General features: G+C 36.1%; 3 protein-coding genes across 7 annotated transcripts in view; 2 read left to right on the top strand and 1 right to left on the bottom strand.

The window, feature by feature from the left end:
• The window catches only part of rnf207a (ring finger protein 207a), a 31771-nt gene extending 22219 nt beyond the window's left edge, over nt 1-9552 (bottom strand). Inside the window, exon 1 of the mRNA XM_087273843.1 lies at nt 8971-9552. The gene's annotated coding sequence lies outside the window, so the exon portion shown is untranslated. The remainder of the gene's footprint in view (nt 1-8970) is intronic.
• rpl22 (ribosomal protein L22) lies at nt 1601-7051 on the top strand. 3 transcript variants are annotated; one of them, NM_001037677.2, is made up of 4 exons: nt 1601-1650; nt 2301-2405; nt 4025-4149; nt 6648-7051. In NM_001037677.2, the coding sequence occupies exons 1-4, from the start codon at nt 1639-1641 to the stop codon at nt 6787-6789; spliced, it is 384 nt and encodes a 127-aa protein (NP_001032766.1). In that variant the 5' UTR covers nt 1601-1638; the 3' UTR covers nt 6790-7051. The 3 variants fall into 3 exon arrangements, with proteins under 3 accessions (NP_001032766.1, XP_087128574.1, XP_087128575.1); XM_087272448.1 differs by having other exon boundaries at nt 1617-1654; nt 6648-6836; XM_087272449.1 differs by having other exon boundaries at nt 1617-1744; nt 6648-6836.
• Nucleotides 8501-18189, top strand: part of chd5 (chromodomain helicase DNA binding protein 5) — a 71893-nt gene continuing 62204 nt past the window's right edge. For 2 of the 3 annotated variants that reach the window (XM_087273834.1, XM_087273833.1), the window contains exon 1: nt 8856-9140. In XM_087273834.1, the coding sequence (XP_087129960.1) occupies nt 9074-9140 (67 nt within the window). In that variant the 5' untranslated portion in view covers nt 8856-9073. Of the gene's footprint in view, nt 8824-8855; nt 9141-18189 lie in introns of those variants that run through there. The other variant, XM_087273835.1, reaches the window with a different exon arrangement.

Raw genomic sequence — 18189 nt, 5'->3', positions numbered from 1 at the left:
TAACCTTGAGTGCTTTGAAAGGCACCTAAAAGGTATTATCATTCTGAGGTGGCGACCCGAGATTAATAAAGGGACAAAGCCGAAAAGAAAATGAATGATAAATAAAATAACTGCATGTTTTAAAATAAATCTAAAAAGAGATAATTTTCAGCATCATTACTGCAGTGATCAGTGTCACATGATCCTTTTTTATAATAAAATGAATATAAAATGTTTAACTTTTCCAAACTTTTGTTCTCAAGTGTGCAACTTTTGTTTATTATATGTACAAATGTGTTTCATATGGATAATTGGATGATTCAAAAACTATGATTTTACTGTTATACAACACACACACACACACACACACACACACACACACACACACACACACACACACACACAAATAAAAATAAAATAAAAACACTATCATGTAGCTACATAGTGAAAGGTCTCTGCACATCAAACCTTACTGGCAAATTCTCACGTGTGCATATTTATTTATTCACATTTAAATAAAGTGAGTGCTAAATCTATTAATCTACATATACATATATTTATGAAAGTAATCTTTATAATCTTTGCTAGCTTTAGAGACAATTTAACACCGCAATCTCCACACTAAAATAATGAATAAATATACATACATAAATATATTGCTGTTTGTTCAAACTACTTATTTACAATAAGCAGAAACAAGAAAATTATTGAGATTTTTTTTTTGGGGACAACTTAATTATTTTATGTTTGATCCACTAACATTTGTTAAGTTAACTTAATCGATTTGTGTTGGGACAGCATAAATGAATTGTGTGGCACTCTCTTTTTTTACAATGCAAAAATCGCTTACCTTTTCCAAATAATCAGCATTTTCCAATATTAATTTGCATATTGATTATTCTAAAAATATTGTAACGTTATTTGTGCATTTAATTAATCCATGATGTGTCGTATATCTCCCTGAGTGGCTTTAGAGCACGAGAAGGCAGTTCACACTTCCAGCAAAGGCAGTCGCCTACGCAGTAAATTCGGCTTGTGTCAGGAGGGCCAGCGGGTTAACACTATGGTCTTGACCACTATCTAGAGCCGGAATGACAGTAATGTTGGGACTCACTCTTCAACAGGGGCCTCATGCCAAGGGGCAGAAGGCAACTCAATACGGGAGACTGAAGGGGTTGCCAGATGTAAAGCTCTACTGCTCTCTGATAAAAATGAGAAACCTGATCCTTCAACTAATATTCTGCTATGTGGGGTTAATGGGATGTCTTCTATTAATTTATTGTTTAGCTATAGTCTACCAAATATATTGATTAAATTAATATTTAAGAGCAAAATATTTTGTGTATTTGATGTTATATTATTTATAGGCCTATTATTGTTACTACCACTACTGGAACAATAAACAGCCCTTTAAATATGGCTTATATAAAAGACGAGGAGAAAAATAATTTTGTAGATAAGTTAAGTTCTAATATATTATATAAGTATATTATCTAAATATACTAAACAATGATTATCAACTGTCATCATGATAGTCGGATAGTCTTTAAGAACCCCTGCATAAAGGATCAAATCGATTAGTCTGGGATCGATTATAACGGGAAGTTTTCAAAGCGCATGCGCTTTTTCTCCTCTTCCTTTCTGCCAAAACTGTCGGCCATGGCCCCGATCGTGAGTACGAGCAAGCTTTAGAAAAACGACAAAATGAACGGTGTCACGTCCCTGTGTGTTCGCAGAAACCAATGGAGATTAAAGCTGAACCATTGTGCGCTTGATGAATTTGATTAACGAAAGAAAATATGTCAAACAGATGTTTTTAAAAGCGTTTGTTTACTGACGGTCCGCAGCGAGGCCTAGCGTTACTCGCGGAATAACCACGTTGTAGCAACGTCCAGCTAGCGGTTTAGCATTTGTCAAATCAGACAAACAGGATAACAAAACGCTGCTTGTTTTCGATAATTCTGAGATTGATAGTATCGAGAATTTAGATTTTTATGTGCATTTATAGCGATTTTCTTAACTGACAATCGAAACGCCATCATTAGCTTAACGTTAGCCCAAAGTGAAATTAACGATATCGAATGTGTAATTTCACATTTTCATATGCTTTTAAACATGTTTTGTTTATTTTAAACGTTTAACTTGACCGTTGTTTTATATGTTGTCAGATTGGCGCTTTTCTTGTTTTAGGGAACGATAGCAGAATCATACCTTTAGTGTGTTCGTGTAGATTCACTCTCGGGATTGCAGTTATTTCTTTTTTTATGCACACTGGTTATAGGTTTCATTCTGCTTGTCTGAATATTGTCTGTGTATTGCAGAAGAAGCAGGTGACTAAGGGTGGCAAGAAGAAAAAGCAGGTCTTAAAGTTCACCCTGGACTGCACACACCCTGTGGAGGATGGCATCATGGATGCTGCCAACTTTGTAAGTGTTAAATTATAATCTACTATTGTTACTAAAGTGGCAGGTTTCTCACATTTAACAAAATACAACTTTGTTTAGAAGGGAATTATTCTCAATTTCTAATTACTTTCCAGTATGAACCCTCTTTTGTAAAATACAAAAACATTCGATTGCATGTAACATTGTAAAATGGAAGTTAACAGTATTTAACTTTTATGTTTGCTTATAAGATAATGAGGTACAATTAGGACAAAGAGAGCAAAGGGTTTAACTTGATGTTTAGGGGATGAATGCCATTAGCTTATTCACCACTATCCCTCTGAATTGGGGTAAAGTTGGTTTTATTTGCACGCTCTTTCATTTTAAACAGTGACACGCTCCCTATATGGTTTATTACGCTACTTTGAATATTCTGTCTGAAATCGCATGCAAGTGTGACTTCAAAACAACTGCACTTATAAAGGCTGCACTCACATTTGGTGCAGTCGAACCGTGCCAAACCGCGTTTGTCCCCAATCCCCTCTCCCCCTCATTCTGCACTCACATTGCATTTTTACCTACCAAACCTGAGGATGTTTACATCATCGATGATGTGACTGTTCAGTTTAACAGGAAGAGAGGCTTTCTCACTCGGCACAGTGGAGATTGCTTTGGTTATATCAATGTGTATTATTTTTAAGTCATTTGGGATGCAGTGACACGCAGTCAAACAGTTTGCCAAAGAGATCCACCATTTTTGCCCTGCAAATTATCATAAAAGTCCTCGTGCTGCAGGTATTAGGAGGTTTGCTGAAGGTGCAGCGAGGGGTTTGAGTCTTTAATAAACCACAACCGTTTGCAATCATGGAAAATTAAGAATGTTTAATAAATCCATATGAAACGGTCCCCTAAAAGTGCTATCGCTTCAGTTTCGGGCTCAGGCACGCTTCACACTCAAACTACAAGCGTACCGCGCCAAAGCCCAAGTGAACTGCGCTCTGGCACGCCTCTTCCAACTGAGCTAAGCCGAATTTAGAGCACTCACACTTCTCAAACTAATCGGAAATGCGCCTGGGCATAGTTCAGATAATCATCGGTTGCAGTTGCTAGTATGATTTCCCTGTTTAGAATTTGTAAATCTCCAGACCTTTGCAACTGTCCATCATATTCAGAGGGTGGTGAGAAATTTGTGGAGCAACTACTGTCAGCGCAGAGATGAGCAACTGCTTATTTAGAGGCATTTTAATGTTACATTGGTTCTGCTAACAATTGTACAAAGTGAAAATCATTGCAATATACCTGACCCGGTATTAGATTTAGGACCCCATGTGGATGTGTCGTAGAATAGAAAAGACCAGAGTGTGTGTGGTTTGTGCAGCTGCACACCATCATCATTAACATAATCTGAATCTCACAAGGGAGGAACAAAACATATTTGGTCCTTTTTTTCAAGCAGTCTTAGCATTGCCTGTAATATCTGATGTTCTGTAAACTAACCCCAAACAGAATAGTCATTGATTGTTTATGATTTTTTTTGCTACTGTTTAAGCTGATGCATTTACTTTGTAAAATCATACTAGGTGATAAATGAAAGACAGGATGGTTGATAGCTGGTGGTTGCATTTCTGTATGATCTGATGAATGTGTGCATCTGTTTTCAGGAACAGTTCCTTCAGGAGCGCATCAAAGTAAATGGCAAAGCTGGGAACTTGGGTGGTGGCGTGGTCTCTATAGAAAGGAGCAAGAGCAAAATCACAGTGACATCAGAGGTCCCCTTCTCCAAGAGGTGCGTTTGATCATATAGTCACATTCTAGAACAGGTGTGTTTATGAAGGGCCAAAACCCAACTTTGATTGAGACTAGTGGGCTGAAGGAAAATATAGTTGCAATAGGTTATTTTTAATTTATTTAATAATATTTAAAAATAGCTTGAAAACATTGCTTTATATGAAATAATACAGCATAATTCTTTAGCATTTAATAATAAACTTATTACAGCGAATACAAAAACTCATTTACAACAGAATGGAGTGACGCTTGTTTTTGCCTTGATTTGCTCACTGAGGTCTTGTGAATAGTTCTGTCTGTTGAGTGACTGTTTACATTCATTACAAAAAATAATTTTCATTTACAATATTTAATTGAAACATTTCATTTCAGTTAGCTTTTTTGTAGCTCAGCAATATAACAAACAAAATTGGTTAATTTAGAAGTGACGAGCTCTTTTAAAGGCATTTGCTCCAACCCTCTCCATCCTTCTCACTGTCTTAGATGGGATGGTGGGACAAATCAAAGGTTACAATAGGCCAACTTTGGCCCTCGGGCTCTACTTTGGGCATCTCTGTTCTAGAAGTACCCTACTTGTGAAGGAAGGGTACATATGTCAGATTTTTGTAAAAAAAAAATGTCAGTTAAGTTATTGAACTGAACACAATCTATCGATAATGTAACAAGATGTGTACAAAAATGTACATCATAAATATGCTTTGTGATTTCTTCCTTGCATGATGATGCTTTTTTCATTTAAATCTAGTCTGCATTAAATCCAGTCGGCATGGTTTGATTTAAGATTTTCCTCCTAGTATTTTTTTTTTCCTTTGCCAGTTTGTTGATGAATCATGCATATACACACACACACACACACATTTAACAACAATACATTTTCGTCATTGTAACTAAAGGCTCACATATTTTGTTAATTAAAAGTGCTGTGCAGCAGTGTTTACTGCTTATTCATTCACGGGTTTGAGTTGGTTTTGACTCATACTTGATTTCTTTAAAAGATAATATGATGACATGTTTTTAAGGTACTGTCAAAATTGTTTTGTATAAACTCTTAATGGAAAGTGGAGCTACGGACTGCTTATTGGCAAAGGCTTTACAGAAGAGCTGTTCTATTATTAGCTGCCTTTTTTATTGTTAGTATGTTTGACGTCATATCATTTTGAAAGTTGCTGCAGAGTTGAGTGTTCACTTATTTTGTGTCCATTATGATTTAGAGGGAACCTATTCTCGATGCCTCAATTATTAAAATTAATTATAATATACACAAAAGTTGCACAGAGTCTTTAAGATCATGCATCTGTTTTGTTACACAGCAGCTTTTTCCCTGGAACTGCTGGCTTTCACTTGAGACATAATTGATTGTTTACAATAATAGCAATATTCTGAAGATTGATGATTCAAACGCAATACACTGATAAAGAGAACTAAAGGAAAAGAGCACTCGTGGTGACCAAGAGAGAAGGTTCATTGCAGTCAGTGTTCAGTGCGGTCTTTCTTATTGTGATACTTTGTAAAGTACATCCCACACTTACTGTTATTTTTGCAAACAGATGCTTTTTGAAAGGACTATCATATAGAAAGGATTATATAAGTGGTGTTTATTGATAATTAAATTATCCATTAATGTAAGAATCCTAATTAAAGTAGTTCGTTTTTTGCATTAACAATTCTGAAAAAAGAATGTCTGGCCTATAAATATTTTAAATGTATCTGGTTTGCTGTCGTTTATATTTGACTTACGATTGAATTAGAGGACGTTACTATGTTTTTTGGATGAGTGTTATTCCACTTGTGATGTCAAGTTTAAGGCAAGGCTTTATATATATATATATATATATATATATATATATATATATATATATATATTTGTATATATATATATATAAAGCATTATTTTTAAAGTTACTATTTTGCACTTTTGTTACACTAAATTAAAAACGGATGTTATATGTCATCTTGTCCTAATCAAATGTTTGCCTGAGAAGCAAGATGTTAAGATAATAGTCTTACACCTTGGTTTGTAAACTGAGTATTATTACTTTGAGTTAAATAGATATGTTAATACTTACCCTCAGGCGATCCAAGTAGTAGTTGACCATTCTTCTGTAAAATATAGCACAATACACACAACAACTGTGGCCCTTGGTGTATCGTAAAGTCAATGCTAATCATTGGTTACTGGCACTAAGGGTATAAAAGCTTTTATTTTATGAAGCAAAACTGTCAGACTGTGGAAGAAATGGGCATTATTATTTACAAACTTATTTTTTACCTTTTACATCTCTAGCTTTAGCAAGCATTTTTTTCCCCAATGCTATTATTGGGATTGACTATTTCAAGCCTCATTTAAAAGGAATCATTATTTTTTTAATCATTAAACCAAACAGACTACAAAGTCTGTTCTTGACAGTGTGCATATTTATTCAGATTTTGTGGACATTTGTGACTATCTAGAATGTTTACTGCAATAAAATCTTAACGCAAACTTGTTATTTTCAGGTATCTGAAGTATCTTACCAAAAAGTACCTCAAGAAGAACAACCTGCGTGACTGGCTGCGTGTAGTAGCTAACACCAAGGAAAGCTACGAACTGCGCTACTTCCAGATCAACCAGGACGAGGAGGAGGAGGATGAAGATTAAATCCATGCCACTCTTTTGTAAATGTAATAAATTTCCAAAAGAAATCAGTTTCCTTGCTTCTGCTGTGTTCATTTCAGCATATTTTAAAACGTGCATAATGCTCTCAAGGAGTGAGAGTGCTAGATAAATCTGCTTGATTTATAATAGTGCATTTCTTTCTATTTTTAGAGTCTGTTCATTTACTGCATTAATGTATACAGGACTCCAAGTCAGGCTGGACCAATAATTTCCATAGCAACAATAAAGTTTGTGCTATAACAGAGTTCAGAGAGTTCGTTTGTCAGATAAAACTTGCATGATGTTCAGAAAACAGGCTAACATGCTTGATCGATCTCCCAGCTTCACAAGCTCAACTGTTGAAACGTAGTGTCTAAAGCACACTGTCTGGAGGAGGAGAATTAGGTTGCTTTGCTAAAGATTGTTATTCATATGGGTTTTCATAAGGTTTTTGCTGTCTGCTCTCCAGATTATTTTAATGTCTTTGTCTCGTTTGATCACGTACAGCGTCTCGCTACCGTATCCTTGGCAACGGCTCGTGATTCACGGGTTGTCCTGAAGGAGGTTCACGAGAATGAATTAGGCTAGATGCTTTTATGCAAGTCTTTAAAAAAAAAAAAATACATATATATATATATATATATATATATATATATATATATATATATATATATATATATATATATATATATATATATATATATTACACACACATATATTAAACATGCCGTACAGTAACTAAAATATTCATAATTAAAAATAAATAGCATAATGACCTCTAGTTACTTTAAATATTTTTCAATGAAAATAATGGTGAGTCCTTAACATTACTTAATTCAGGGTGTCCGGAGGGTCTTAATGTCTTAATTTTCAAAAACAATTTTTTTGTTGCCCTAATGTCTTAAATTCACTGAAATATAGTGTAGGTCTTAAGTCATTTTAAACAGGTCTTAATATTCCTCTTTTCAAGTAAAGCTACCCAATCAGGCCAACATCCATCCAATCACCAACATACCATCTTAATAAAAGCAGGAAAAGGAAATAATTATTAAATAATTAAAAACATATATATATTATAATTATAAAATAATTACACAGTTCCTCATGATGATAAAATAACAACATACATTTACATTATCTTATATTCATATATTTACATGATTAAGGGGGAGCAGACATAATATTTATAAACGGCCATAAAACAAACAGAAACGCATTAGGTTGAAAGTTATACTCAATCAATTTGGACCAAAAGCTGCCAAATATATGATTTTATTATTGTCTCCACAATAAATAATTTTAACAATTATAAACTTGTCACAAAAGAAATATGTTAAAAAAATGTTACAACTAGAGTTTTCTTGTTTTGACACAAAGTATGTCGCTAAGAATATATTCCTTATTTGTGGCAAAACAGGCCATTTTTAGCCCTGTATGTTTAGCCCTGTATAAGTCTAAAATTTCTTTTATAATGGCCTTAAAATGGGTCTTTAAAAGTCTTATTTGACTTGATGAAACCTGCAGTGCAGAAACCCTGTCAATTAGTCTTCGGGGACAGACGTCGTTCATTCATTCATTTTCTTGTCGGCTAGTCCCTTTATTATTCCGGGGTCGCCACAGCGGAATGATCCGCCAGTTAAAGTTAAGTAAATGAACTGCCCCTCTATTGTTGAGTGAACTGTCTCTTTAAGTCCTCTTAAAACAGCTATAAACTATAAAAGTCGTGAGGGATGAGCGTTCAGGCGTGACCTTGAATATAAGATGTCCGACCTAAATTTCTCAAATTAAAAAAGGAGCAGAACGAAATAATTTGCTTTAGTTTTCCTCGTCTGGCTGAAAAGGCAGCGTGAGGGAACTTTCTCCCGGTTTAACCTCAGATTCCTCGAACTTGAGCGGGAAAAGGGCAACGCCAGACGGGAGTGCACGCCGCTCTCGCTAGTTAAGCCGGTGACCAGACGAACAGCACTAACTAGTTGTGTCGGGGAAACTATGGGATGGATTGCCATGGCAACCGACCAGACGTCACAATCTGGGCATGTGTGTTCCATTTTTGTCTCTTTCTTATTTTCAGACTGGAGGATTTGGATAGAGAAGAGGGAGAAAGGGAAAATGTTTTTTGTCAAAAAAACGGGGCAGCCATCTTTTATTTGATTGAGAGCAGATTAAAAGAAAATTAAGCCTCACCTTCATTTGGACGTCTCCCGAGCAGATCTGGGCATTCAGAGGGTTAAGTTTCAGGACTTTTATTCCTCTGTCTCGGATGTGATTTTCTTGTTATGCGGTAAAGATGCCCGGATCGCTCAGCAATGAAGATGAGGGGCAAGACGATATGGATTTTGAGGACGACGTGCCAGGTGAGGGGGTAAAGAGTCACAGGGGAGGGAGAGTTCTGCCCTTCACAACTGCGCTGCTACGCCTAGTTGAATGCGGAGGAAAAGGGGCTTGACGCGCGTGCGATTTATTACAGTCTCTCAGTAGCTTCTCTTCTCGCACCGGACACTGTTCATCCAAAAATAACGGCGCACTGTCCGGCTGCATTCGAGTCACTAAAGCGCGACTGTCCGCCAGCACACACCATCTGTCTGCGATTCTCTTTCTGAAAAATTCGTTTCTCCTCGATCTCTCGTCCATCAGCCGGCTGTTTGCTTTTACAGGCGCATTTTTCTTTGCATTTAAATGAGATATGCTTGCACCCACTGTCTTTTCCTTTCCAGTCAGCCTGCTTTGATATTGCACCCACTGTGCACGGTGATTTCTAACGCTGATGGACTGTTTCAATTTAAAGTCTGCTGCATGACAATGCTGCAGTCAAATTGTAAAAAAACAGCATGCAAAACCGAGCTCTTGTGATTTATGCATTGTTTAGAGCTGATCTAAACAAAACGAGCAGTAGCTTCAGTTTCCCAAAAAGGTGTTATGGCTTTCCTCTGAGGGCTATCGAAGAGTTTATGGTGACAGTGCTTCTCTGTGGTCACAGTGTCTTGTAAAAGTAAGTGCATGTGCTTGATAGAGCCACGTGTGACAGGAAAACATCAGCTACAATGATCCTCTGTGGTCCGTTTGAGGGGCACAGACTTTAGCCAGTGTTAGATCAGCTTAGGTTTTCTGTACTGTACAAACGTGTTTACACTAATCATTGAATAATTGTCTTACCATTATCTGTATAAATTAAATACAGTGGTGATGTTACAGGTATCTTATCCACCTGTCTACATAAGTTACAGAAACAGCCCAGCAAGCATTTTTAAAGATGTGTAATAGACGTCTAAACATAGTCATCTTGGCTAAAACAAGGCTAAATTTGAGCTGTCAGTGAAAATCTAATAGACGTTTAAGAATAGGCCAAAATTAGACTAATCATAAAATAAACAGTAATGAATGACTGCACATATAAAGTCTGTCTAATCGGTCTGTTTGACGACTAGTCTAGTTTTGGGCTGTTCTTAGATGTCTATTAGATTTTCACTGACAGCCCAAGCCTTGTTTTAGCCAAGCTGTCTATGTTTAGATGTCTAATAGACGTCTATTAAACACAAAATTGTTCGCTGGGAGACTTTGTAACGATATATGTCATTAAATTATTTATTGTTATTAGACAAACGTGATATTTTATTGATCTGTTTATTAACATGTACTGCTAATAATAATAATAATAATAATAATAATAATAATAATACTAGAGGTCATCAAAACTTGGCTGTGTTTAGTTAAACATCTTACTTTAAATTTCAGATATGTAACATTGACTGTAAGCCTCAAATATTTAATGTAAATTATGGGTTTGTTTACAATATGTTTTTTACTTGTTTATTATCCATAATTGATATTACAATGCAATTTCTTCGATGAAGTGCTAGAGTGTTGTTGGGTAATTTATTTTAGGGAAAAGATGTACAAAAATGTACAAATTGATTAAAAACAAGTAATTTAGTTAATAATGTGTAAAATAGGATCAAAATGAAGGAAAAATAGAAAGATGCACACAATATAAGGAAACAAACTGTTTTTATTATAAAATAATACATCAAAGATAAAACAAGATTCAAATTAATAATTCAAAACAAATACAAACACATTGCATCAAGAATAATAATTCAGTTAGGGTAAAATAGATGTGTTAATATACAGTAATAAATACAATAGAGAGTTGAAAAATGTAATATTGTATCTAAATGGTTTCCAAATTATTTTCGAAATATCAGTTTTAATGTACTATTATTAACTATACATAAAAATTGCTATTAATTTTTATATATAATAACAATACAGGTGCCTTTTACATTTAAGGATGGGGTTTCCCCACACATGGGTGACCAAACATTGGGATCTGTCACCTTTAATAGATTAAAAACCTTGAGCTATTGTCCACAGTTCATTGAATATAGCTACTTTACAGAAAACTATTGAAAGTGGATGGCACGGTGGCTCAGCACTGTTACTGCACAGCAAAAAGGTAGCTGGTTCGAGTACCGACTGGTCCAGCTGGCATTTCTGTTTGCATGTTTGCGTGGGTTTTCTCTGGGTGCTTTTCCCCACAGTCCAAAGACATGCGCTGTAAGTGAATTGGATGAACAAAATTGGCCGCAGTCTGTGTGTGAATTTGAAAGTGTAGTGGTGTTTCCCAGTTCTGGTTTGTGGTTGGAACTATGCAGCTGCCTAAAACATTTCCCAGTATAATTGGTGGTTCATTCTGCTGTGGCAACTACTGATAAATCAGGCACTAAGCGAAGGATATTTATTTACTCTTTTTTTTTTTTAAACCAAGTTAATATGCTTCCCACTGCATGTTTTTTTTTTAACTCCATTGGGTTAATCATTGCTGGATACCATCTTTGTTTAACCCTATCTTACGATTTCACTCTGCTCATGCGTGCTGTGCTCATGGACTATGTGCATCATCATCAGTCTTGCGTTTTTTTTGTTACGATAGATCGCTCTCATAAGCCATAGGTTTTGAGAGCCTGTTGTTCAGTGGTGTAATGGAGAAGCTGTGTATTTAAGACTCCACTCTGCCTCCCTGCCTTTTATACATTCATGGCTCTCAGTTCAATAAAATCAATACATTTATAGTTTTTCACAGCCTCGTCTACAGTAGGCTGCCTCTGAATTAGTGGCGAATTAATCACGTGAGCGTTCTGAACACGAGTATCTCATTTGCACCCCAATCGCGTATTTACCTTCCCTTCATTATTTTTTTTTACGAGGTGCCAACATGCCTGAGATGAACGCTGCTGAGGGCTGCATACGGATCGAAATAATGTGCGATATGCAGAGGAATTAATAATTGAGAAATAATTTATGAGCCAGCGTGCTCTTTCGGTGTAGACAGTAAGCCCCCGCATGTGCTAAAAATGAGAAATCTATGCAGTGCAGACTAGCCCAGATTTTGGGTAATGCTGTTTAGTTCCATTCACTATGATTGCTTTCGCTGGGTCTGTGGGCAGGCCTGAAGACATCGAGTCATTTCTGTATGGAAATTATAATGAGGCGCTTGATGAATTCTCAGTTGAGATTAATAAAGTCACCCCAAAAATGGAAAATTCGTTTTGTTCAACCTCATGTTGCTTCAATCCAAAGCTATAAGGAATTTGTTCACAAATGAATATAAGTTTAATCAAATCTGAGAGATTTATGTCCCTCCATTGATAGTTTGTTCACCCAAATCTGTCTTATCTGATAAAAATATTCATATAAGACTTAAGGAATTGAGTGGTTTTATCCATTCTGTGGTAAATTGATGTAATTTAGTTTTTATTCACATATAAAGATTGAGAGCAGCAAAAAATATACTTCTATGTCACATCACAATTGAGCTTCTGCTAGGGTTTTGTTCTCGGGCATCATGCAGGTAGGGTTAGCTTCTGTTTACATTTGCGATTAATGTTGAAATGTGGATAAAATGCTAAAATGAAATCTTTTTCTTGGAAAGGTGACCCCTCAGAAGACTTAACCTTCGCAATTAAACCGCTAGATTCATTTGAATACATTTTTTTTTTAATACTGTTGGTTTATAAACTATTTGTTGCATCTGAGTTTTGGGTGAACAAAAGAGACAGAAAACACTTTCGCCTGAATTCACAGACATGGCTTTAAAGGTCCCGTAAAGTGCATTGAAACATGCATTTTCAACACAATCTCATGGCAGTTCGTAACTTTTTGATTTAGTGGCTAATTCAGTTGAATTCACACAATCTAATTCGTACCATTTAGTACGATTTGCTCATCCCTCAGTAGCTATGTTTCTATCCACCTGATTTAATGCACTTTTTGGATATACACATAAAACAAATTGGTTGATGGAAACACCAAGATGCGAATAAATTCTGAGTGCGCATAAAAATATATTAGTAAGATAAACTTTTTACTCGATAAGAAAAGATGCACATAAACTACGATGGAAACACTTTTACTGAACAAATTTCAGTATCCGCATTAAAAAAGTCATGTGATTGTAAAAATGTGTGTGAACTGACAAACCACTGAGTACATTGAAAAACATCTGAAATGTTGCCTTAACCATTTCAGTATGTGTTATTATACCATTAATTCCAGAACTGTCAAGAGCGTCTGTGCTTCGCCTCTCACGCCTTCGAACGTCACCACGCGTTTATTGCGTGTCGACATCGTCTTCTGTGGCGCAAGTCATTTATTAAATAAGTAAAAGATTCATGCAGCTTCACCTACTGCAGCAAATTCCGTTTTTATTGTTGATATTTGGTGCCAGTTATTCAAGAAGTGATGATTTTGTTTTTGGCTTGTTGGTGGGAAACGCTGCTTCATTCGCACGTCTTTAATGCGGTATTTCAGTTTTGCTCAATTAATAAAGTTAATTCTCATTTTTGGATGGAAACATAGCTAGTGATGGTTGGGTTTACGAGCAGGGCTGAGTGCCATGAATCCTTTTAAACTTGTGAACTCGTACAAGTTGATACAAATTAGCCACTAAACTGATAAAATGTAAAATAATTAAGTTTCCTCGTGAGATCAGACTGGCATTTTTATTTGATGTTTGACGCCATCTCCACTAAAACACAAAGCGAGAGTTGGAAATAGAATAGCTCCTCCCCTTTTAAAAAATAGCCATCCAGTCCAATCACAGCGCTTTCAGTGAGAGTGGCTAAGCTCAAGCGCATCTAATAAAATGCAAATGAGAAGCGTCTTGAAGGGTACTAAAGAGCATTTGATTGGTCATGATTTGAGGTGAGGTGAAATTTAGGCAGAAGTGAAAAATGTGAATTTTCACTGTTTTGGAGTGCACTAGCTTAAAGATATCCTTAAAACTACTTATACTAAAACCTTAAAAAATGTATTTTAATTTCACGGGACCTTTAAGGCTAGTCCTAGACTAAATTGCATGTTTGATTTGTCTTAAATGAAATTAACTTTCAGAGAGAAATCTTAAAATATGTCAGTGTTAATGATTTGTTTCAAGATGCACACCAGTAATCTGTTTTTTAAAGTCATTTTCATAAAAGTTTACTATAGTTAAGTCTACTGGGTTGAGTCCTGTTTGTGAAACCGGTCTTAGATTTAATTTTAATATATTTTCATTTGTGTTCTGAAAGTACTTGAAAGTCTTACGGCTTTAAAACAAGATGAAGATTAATTGATGACATTTTCATTTTGGACTAAACCAACTAACCTGTACTGCATTTCGTTGCATTGTACTTGTACATGTGTAATGACTATAAAGTTAAATTTAATCTAATCTAATCTAATCTAATCTATAAAAAATAAACCTTAAAAATTCAACCATTTAAAAAAATGTTTAGTTTTGCATTATTTCATCACAAACCGCCATATTTTAATTTCCAGTCATCTTCAGAGAACTAATTCTAAGTGTTGTAAAAGCAGTATGTTGATAATGTGGTTTGTATATTATTTCATTGAAGTGAAACTGTTCACTGCATGATCCAAACACTGCAGAACACATGACTGCTGCCTCCAGCCAGGAGCAATAAAGTGGTAAGCAGTGAATGACCCATACACAGATATAAAGGCAAAACAGAGGATTTATAAAAATATTAACGAAAGACAAATATTTGAAAAGGCAAATTTTTAATCATTATTTCACTGCCTAATGGATGTGCATTGGCTCTCTAATATATGCACATTTTAATCAGTCAGTTTTAAATTGTTGCAACTCGAGTACACATTCCTTGTGTGCCACATTATGAACAAAGGACTGTGCAGCTGCAAACAAAAAGAGTGATTTCCAAAATTTACATTCTCAATATTCAAACAACAGTTCACCCACAGATTCAATTCATTTAATGACGTCTCATGTTGTTCCATATATGAAATATCACAAAAGAAGATATTTTGAAAAATGAGTTTATTTATTTAGATTATTTATTATTATTATTATTATTATTATTATTATTATTATTATTATTATTATTATTATATTTTTTAATCAATTCAATGAACATCAGTGTGGTTCACTTTTATTTAGGATCCATTGACTTATACTATAAGGACAAAAACATTAATTTACAAAGCTTTTGTGTTCTGCAGAAGAGTCATATAGATCTGGAAGGGTATTGGGGTGATTAAATGATGGCAAAAATATAAATTATTTTGGGTGAACTGTCTTTAAAAATAAAGACAAACACATTCACGATGAGAAACATTTTATATATCCTCAGTTGTTCTTGTCAATGTCATTTCACTTGTCCATTGTACATTTTATTTCTTCTGTTTGTGTTGATCGTCAGTGGGATGAATTAGACTGAAACTGATCCACAGTCATTTCCAGCGTTTTTCTGCCCTCTTCTTTATTTCCTCCACTCCCAGTCTGGTTTTCTTTTACATAGTCTTATCGTCGAAATTGAAAGATTATCATGAGCTTCCCTCGGCTCATCGCTCTGATTGGTGGGGGGTTATTTTTGGAAGCTGCACTGTGAAAGCTGACACCCCTTCCTCTTTGCTAGAGTTTGTGTGTGTGCATGTAAATCATTGTTGCATCACACACATATGTCACCAGTCTCCGCATCAGTCCTCCACATAGTGTGTTCAATTAGAACATCTCCTGAAGTTTTACCAGCAAATTACTAGAGCGTACAGTATGCATGCAGGAGCGGAATAACTATAGCATCTAAACTCAATTACAGTGCTTTGTTCTTGCTTTATAGGTTATTGGGACAGTAATTTTAGACCGCTTTGCTTGTGTACTTGTAATTTTTGCAATCACCATCTCTCTGCGTGGCTTTGCAAGTCATCCTTGGACTCTTCAGAATGTAGTCTTCAGAAAGTAGAGATACGGGTTATAAAACTTGAAGGTCTTGATGAGGGGGTGTTCCAAGCATGCTGTCTCATCACATTAATGGTGGGGCCACTATTAACATACGCCGTCTGTCAGACAGCTAATGTGTTTTCCTGTAAACGCTCCTCTTCTTAACAGCGAGCCCGGCCGTGAATCCCATCTCTAATGGAGTGCGCCACTGACCCAGCCTTTGTTGCAAGGTCAGAGTTACCCCAATGTCCATGCTTAGCTGACACAGAAATGTGTGGCTACAGTTGTGACATTTTCAGGCCTGTTACCAGTAGCGAATGGCAGTGGTACAGCTTTTAAACACCTGGCGGTTCCTGGCCGATGCTCTGTTTACTCGAGAACATGGCACAGTACGTGACTGCATATTCTGTGAAGCAAAAATAGAGCCACATTTTGGGGAAAATCAGGCTACAGATTATTTATTATTCATAGTTTTCTTTGCATACTAAATTGGAGTTGAATAAATTGCCTCAACATTGAAAAATGGTAGCACTTTACAATATGGTTTTATTTCTTAACCGCATTCAAGAGAATAATAGAGTGTTTATTAATCTTAGCTAATGTTAATTTTTAACATTTACTAATATAACAACAATTGTTCATTAACTAGTAAGTACTGTATCAAATGTAGTTCTTGTTAATTTTAGAAAATGCATTATCTAATTTAAAATAACAATATCTTATTGTACACTCACCGGCCACTTTATTAGGTACACCTTACTAGTACTTGGTTGGACCTCCTTTTGCCTTCAGAACTGCCTTAATCCTTTTCAACAAGGTGAATCCTAGATTCAACAATACTGGAATAATCCTTAGAGGTTTTGGTCCATGTTGACATGGTAGCATCACACAGTTGCTGCAGATTTGATATGATTCACCCGTTCCACCACATCTAAAAGGTGCTCTACTGAATTGAGATCTGGGGCCTCATGTACGGAGACTTGCGTGGAAATCATACTAAAACATTGCGTATGCACAAAGCTGTAAATGCGCGTACGCAGAAAAAAATTCAGATGTATGAAACACTGCGTACGCCGAATCCCACGCATATTCTTTTGTACATCCGAATGAACGTGAAACTGAGCGCAACATGCACGAGCACAAAACCCCTCCCTGCCTCCTCCCCCATATGAATATGCTAATGACTCTACTTGGGTAAAACCAAACGAAAAAGCAATGGCAAAAGCAAGCAAAAAGAGAAACTTTGAACAGAATGTGAATTGGAGGTGCTGCTTTCGGAGGTAGACCAGAGAAAAGCAGTGTTATTTGCAAGTTTGTCCTCCGGAATTAACAACAAAAGGAAAAAAATGAAGTGGGAGAGTTTAGCTGATGCGGTAACAGTTAAGTCTGAACATCGCACTGAGTGGATTAAAAAAAGAGTGTGATTTATAGGTGTAAAATGTTGTATTACCCTTAACAGTCTGGGTGGCGCAGCTCGTCAAACGCATGTCAACTTTTTTTGACACGTTCGAACATGAACTCGGTTCAAATCCAGCGTCTGATGGACTCTTTTCGTTATATCGTTAGTAAATCCAAACGTGAGCGATTCTGAGCATGAAACCTGGCGTACGCAAAGTTTTTGTGCGTACGCAGCGTTGATACATGAGGCCTCTGGTGACTGTTGAGTCCATTTGAGTACAGTGAACTCATTGTCATGTTCAAGAACCAGTCTGAGATGATTCGCATTTTATGGCATGGCACGCTATCCTGCTGGATGTAGCCATCAGAAGATGGGTACAATGTGGACATGGTCCCTAATTCCCCAACTGACCCCAAATCCTGACCCTACCATCTTAATGTCACAGCAGAAATGATCAACAAGGCATTTGCACCCACAGAACTGCCACTCATTGGATATTTTCTCTTTTTTGGACCATTCTTTGTAAACCCTAGTGATCGTTGTGCATGGAAATCCAGGTAGATCAGCAGTTCCTGAAATACTCAAACCAGCTCGTCTGGCACCAACGACCATACCATGTTCAGTCACTTAAATCCCCTTTCTTCCCCATTCTGATGCTTGGTTTGATCTGCAGTAGATGGTCTTGACCATATCTACATGCCTAAATGCATTTAGTTGCTGCCATGTGATTGGCTGATTAGAAACTTAAGTTAACGATCAGTTGGACAGG

This window comes from Danio rerio, chromosome 11 (genome assembly GCF_052040795.2).
Source record: "Danio rerio strain M-AB ecotype USA chromosome 11, GRCz13ab, whole genome shotgun sequence".
Classification (NCBI taxonomy): Eukaryota; Metazoa; Chordata; class Actinopteri; order Cypriniformes; family Danionidae; genus Danio; species Danio rerio.
Note: the sequence above shows the minus strand (reverse complement) of the source record. Positions and strands in the feature narration are given on the sequence as shown.